Source organism: Gekko japonicus, unplaced genomic scaffold, assembly GCF_001447785.1.
Source record: "Gekko japonicus isolate JY-2015 unplaced genomic scaffold, Gekko_japonicus_V1.1 scaffold889, whole genome shotgun sequence".
NCBI classification, from domain to species: domain Eukaryota; kingdom Metazoa; phylum Chordata; class Lepidosauria; order Squamata; family Gekkonidae; genus Gekko; species Gekko japonicus.
In genome coordinates, this window is record NW_015165262.1 from 284,790 (window position 1) to 290,789 (window position 6,000).

Sequence of the window (6,000 nt, forward strand, 5' to 3'; positions counted from 1 at the left end):
GGCACAGAGGGCTTTTCCACTAGAACTCTTTACAACATCAATTTTAGCTTTAAAAAGCCTTTCATTTATAATTTTAGCTTGCTGGTTTGTGCATGAAATATCAGTCATTAGTTCCAATATTGAAGTTTACCACTGCATGTATGTACCAGAAAAAATGAGGGAGAAAGGTGGTATCAGTTCAGAAATAACTTTTTAAAGGTTTGCCAGTTAGGCAGATAGAATGAATTTGTATAAACTAACAAAATACAAGCATGGCTGAAAGTATGTTAAGCTTTTGAACTGTACACATTTAAAATGTATTCAGGGTGGGGCAGCCGTGTCGGTCTGAAGCAATAGAACAAGGTCTGAGTCCAGTGGGACCTTTAAGACCAGCAAAGTTTAATTCTGCATTTAAAATGTGTGAGGTCCAAAAGTTTCATGACCACACACATTCCATTTTTTAATTTTTCATTATATAAAAACTGTTACATTTTTTGCATCACAAGATGTTTATGTAATAATTCTGTCAGTTTACATATACTGCTGGCAAATCTTTTTAAAACTGGTATGGAGAAAAAACAAAACAAGCATAATGTATATGCTGCCCTCCCCCCCAACAGAAGTGGTATCGATGTATGAAAATATCCAAATATGCAGCTTTAAATGGTTAATTTGCAAAACAATATACTGTAGGTCAGCTCATTTTCCCAGTGAGTAATTGAAATGTTCACACAAACACATAGCACAGTCCAGACAACTATCTCATGATGTGTATAGGACCTACTTATATCAAGCAGCCTCCTCACATCACAACCTTCTTTCACATGTAAGCTTATGCAGAGGACAGCTTTACACAACTCTCTGAACATCTGGATCAGCTCTTTAACCCGGACATTTAGTTATTGTATTCAAAATTATATTACCACCAACTTAAAAATATTACTAAACTCTACAATTCATCCACTAGGAGGTGACAATTCCTTAGTAAACAGAAACTCTTGTTACACATCTGCTGAGCTCTCATAATACATCTGCTAATTGAGTTAACTGTTAGCCATATAGTAAGACTCTGAGGGCAGGTCTGTCTGCAAATTCACTTTTAGTCCCAAATCCTGCACCAAACAGAATTGTGGGAAAGTTCACGCACAAAGAGATTGAGGAAGCATAAAATAACTAGATGCCACCCCCCGCTCCTAACATACTTTCATCTACAGTGGTACCGCAGATGTGTTAAACCAGTGCAGAAAAACACACGGCTATTGCAGTAAATGGAAAAAAGGGGGGGGGGGGGGACTGAAGATGCAAATCAGGATCAAACCCCAGTTCCCATACAGATGCTTCCTCATCGACACCTTAACCAAATGTGTTCTTCATCTTATAACCCACTGGAACAAACTCATTTTTGTGCTGTACAAATAAACCGATGAAGGCCACCCTCCAAAGAAGGACCATGTATGCTGAAAAGAAAACAGCACATGCACAGCTCTGTTTGCCATTGCCTGGAAACAAAATAAATAAGCAAAGCTCAATGGAGTAAATTCTTTCTCCTCCGCACTTCAATATTGGCAGAATAAAGGTAACATTCCTTAAGCAAACAACACAATTCTTACCTGGCAGTGACCTATGCTTTTCACAAGGCTAAACCCAAACAGGCTTTGCTAGAGCACAGCTAGTTTCTACACAGAGGTGAGAGAGATCCAGAACCCATTCCATCACCCTGATTTCTCCAACCTAAGAGCAGCCGAGTCAAGCGAAAGAGGCTACTTCACATGACAGCGTGGAGTAAAGATCTCTGGACAAGCCAACCAACTTTGGCATGTCTCTATCACATACTAGACCAAAGGAGCTGTAGAAGTCAGAGCATATTCTGACCTTGTATAACCGGACTGACCAATGGAGGGTGCCATTTATTGCATACACAGGATGACTGCTCCATGAAACCTCATATAACCGGGAAGCAAAATGAAAACCAAAAAAAAAAAAAAAAGCAATTGTCTGGGGGTTTTTAAAATATCACAAAGAGCTTATTCTTGAATATGATGGTGGCAGAGAAGATAAAAACAAAGAACAGAATGAAACTTTTTTGTTGTTCAGTCGCAGTCGAGTTCGACTCTTCGCAACCCCATGGAACAGATCCCGCCAGGCCCTCCTGTCTTCCGCTGTCCTCTGAATTTTCTCAATTTCATGTTTGTTGCATCGATGACACTGTCTAACCATCTCATCCTTTGCCGTCCCCGTCTTCTTTGACCTTCAATCTTTCCCAGCATCAGGGTCTTCTCCAGTGATTGCTCCCTTCTCATTTGGTGGCCAAAGTATTTGAGCTTCAGTTTCATTATCTGGCCTTCCAGGGAACAGTCAGGGTTGATTTCTTTTAGGATTGACTGATTTGATCTTCTTGCAGTCCAAGGGACTCTCAAGAGTCTTCTCCAGCACCATAGTTCAAAAGAATCTATTCTTCGGCGCTCGGCCTTCCTTATAGTCCAACCCTCGCAGCCATACATGACTACTGGGAATACCATTGCTTTGACCATGCGGACTTTTGTTGGCAGGGTAATGTCTCTACTGTTTAGGTTCACCATCGCTTTCCTCCCAAGGAGCAGACGTCTTTTAATTTCATGGCTGCAGTCACAGTCTGCGGTGATCTGGGATCCCAGGAACGTGAAGTCTGTCACTTCAATGAATGAAACTATAACCATCCATACTTCAACTATGTCTCTTCATGTATTGGAAGAACGTAATACTTTTGAGCAACCCTGCTCACCAGATACAACTTTCCCAACAATACAGCACAGTTACAAAGTTCATTTGGTGACTGACTGAAATTAGCATCATATCAAAGTGTCCTCATCATAAAGGCTTTCTTTGACAATATGACACTCTGGCACTGCAATCCTGTAGAAAGTTACTCCAGTCTAAGCCCGCCAATTTCAATGGGCTTAAATTTGAGCACCTCTGCATAGGATGGTACTATGAGCCTCCTTCTTCAAACTGCTTTATACTGTTATCATTCACTTCAGCCAACTGACATTTTTCTACTGAACTTGAAAAGCAATGAGCAAAGCATAGAGGATTTGAGTAAGTTGCGCTTTCTATCAGATGAAGTTGTCAAGTATTATAACTGGCACTTCCTTGTTTCCTTGCACTTCTGCACAGTTTCTTTTCTTGAGCTGTTGGTTAATATGTTAAAACTGTAGATTATGGAACAGCAGAAATGGCTACCTGGTCCCTTGGGGAAAAGGTCTGGCAGATTTTTAAAGTTCTACATGATCTCCAGCTGGAAGTTACAAGGATCGCTTTACATGAACAAGTCCTCAATTCATACCATGTACAACTCAATGTCTAGTTGAACTTTCATTTCTGCACAGCAGTCTCACATACCATGTGTCACATGAAAAAGATCCCACTGAGGGAGGAAAAGTAAACAGAAGTAACATAGTGCCTAATAGTTGACTTATTCTTGCATTTAGTTATGTTTTCAACATCCAGAAGGAGAACAATAAGTGTTTTCAAATCAGCAGGATAAAACATTTTGAAGTTGTAGATCTGGTAAAACTCTGAAAAATATACTGTGGGCCTTTTTGGCCTTCTTGCTTTCTACCTTAAGTATTACTACAGCCTTGTTTTATCAACTTGACCTGCTCACCTTACAGAAGCATTGGCAGCACCTTTAGACTACAGAAGACAAGACAAGAATTTGGACAAATTGTACAGAATCCTTTGGGGCAGCTTTAGGAGTGCATGCACATTCATGACCTAACAAGCATAAACAACATACAAGACTATGGCAGGATTTTACCAAATGCATACAGAAATGCCATTCACAGTGCAATAAGCGTCCAGAATGTAATAAAATGTAACTCAAAGAACAGGAAGGTAACTAGGAAGACCATACACACAGCAACTGAGCAATGGAGCATCCACCACACACATCCCTTTCTCTAACTGAATTATTGGCTTTAACCCTGAGCCCAGCAGTGCCATGTGCAGTAAACAAACTTTCCGATTACCTGGCCATTCATGCCAACCTTAACAAATGGCTGTCACTAAGGCAGGCCAATGCACTTTTTTGTATCTTACAGCTCGAACCTTCAAACCATGAAAAACACAGGGCGAAGTGTGTCCACAAAGATCTGCATTCAGCCCAGCCACACTGCATTGATTCTGCTTCGAACAAATAACTTTGCTCAGAGAAGGGGGGGGGAGCGTACTTCTCCTACAACTGTGAGAAATCACTGACTGGCATTCAGTCACAATATTGATCTAAGGAAGGGGGGGGGGGGAAGACCCTTGTGCCATGGCTCCTCTCTCCCCACTTCTAAGTCAACACAACCGAGGAGGGGAGAGCAAAGAAAATGACAGGACTGGCCTCTCCTCCTCTTCCTCGTTTCAGCTCCTAGGATGAAGGGATATTGGAGTGATGCCAAATGTCCAAAACCTTCCCCGGAGCGGGGGGGGGGGGCGGCACTGCTCCTTGACGGGCAACCTGCCCCCCCAGCCGAGTTCAGGCAGGGCCACGCGAGGACTGCTGCTGCCGCTCCCGCCGACGGGGCTCTGCCGAGATCCAGCGAGGGATGCAGCAGCACCGCGGGGAGAGAGAGAGAGAGAGAGAGAGAGAGAGAGAGGAAAGGGCTCTTCCTCCAAGTCACTGCAGCAGTGGCAGCCGCCGCGGCGTCTCCCTCCTCCGCCTCTTCTCCCCGCGCACCGCAGCGGCATCGCTGCCTTCGCCCCTCTCAGCCCGGCGGCGCTACGCACTGGTCTGCCCGAGGCGCCGGTTCCCCGGAGGAGGCAGGGGAAGCCCAACGGGGGAGGCAGGCGGGGAAGCGAGAGAGAGCGAGAGGCGAGGGGTCGCCCTTGTCCCAGGCGGGCGGTCCCTCGGCTGTCGGGGCGGACTCTGGGCTGGGCTCCCTGCCGGCCGGCCGGAGGGAAAGGAGGGAGGGAAGAGGAAAGGGCGGCCCCGGCAGGCACGTCCCGCGTCCCAGCGCCGCCGGCTTCAGTGCCCCAGTCTGGCCGCGGGCGGAGGGCTCTCGTCAGAAGGGCGGCAGCCCCAGCCTTGCCCGCGCCGCGTCCCAGCCTCAGCACCACCTGCCTGCCCGCCCGCCCGCTCGCGCGCGCGCCTGTCCCGGCGCCGGCCTCCACTCACCGTCCTGTGTCGCGGCGGCGGCTGCTGGCGGTGCCTGCCCAGGGCTGGGAAGCAGCCCGCGGCTGTCAGCGCCGCCGCCGCCCCTCCTCCGCCGCCGGGAGTCCGGGAGAGGAGGAGGAGCAGCAGCGATCTGCCCGCGGTGGCCGCCATCTCTCGACTGGAAGTCGCCCGCTCTCCGGCAGGCAGCGCTGCGGGGTTGCTGGAAAGGGGGCGGGGAAGTCTGCCCCCCTCCTCCTCCTCCTCCTCCTCCTCCCTCCCAACCCCCGCGCGCGCCAGCCAGCCAGCCAATCGCGCGGCCCTCCCCGCTGAAGGGCGTGGGCATCGCGTGTCAGTCCCAGACCCGGCCCGCCGCCTGCGCCGTCACCAATCGCCGGGGCGCAGCTAGGAAGGGAGGCGGGGCAAGAACGGTTAGAAAGCTGTCTGTCATAGGGGGCGCGGGGGCTAGTTTGTTAAGCAACAGCCGGTTGGCAGGTAAGGGTGGCCTGTCTGTAACTATTTGGAATGGGACTGCGTCGGTTTAGTCAAGGCTTTTGGGTTAGGAAGTGACTGGGACTAAGTAAGAAGTTACGCCTATTATCCAGGCACAATATGGATATGAATTGTGCCCTGAAAGGCAAGAAAAAGGGAAATCAGAGAAACATATCTTGAAGATTTCAAAAAGTTTCTCGATGACAAACCCAAATACTATCACTTATTGCTACAAATAACAGTAAATACGTGATCACTTACCAGTCCACCAATTATCCTAATTATTTAAAAGTTAAAATTCAGATCCACAGATCATCAGTTCACTTTTTTCATTTGCATGCAGAAAGTCAATTAGAGGCTTCCAGTTAGCAATAAAAATAGATAATATCTTTAACCTATTTTTTCTATTTTTT

General features: G+C 47.1%; 1 protein-coding gene across 1 annotated transcript in view; it reads right to left on the reverse strand.

The window, feature by feature from the left end:
- Nucleotides 1-5,269, reverse strand: part of MCU (mitochondrial calcium uniporter) — a 161,495-nt gene extending 156,226 nt beyond the window's left edge. The window contains exon 1 of the mRNA XM_015410188.1: nucleotides 5,120-5,269. Within this exon, the coding sequence (XP_015265674.1) occupies nucleotides 5,120-5,269 (150 nt within the window). The remainder of the gene's footprint in view (nucleotides 1-5,119) is intronic.
- Between the last annotated feature and the right edge of the window lie 731 nt (nucleotides 5,270-6,000).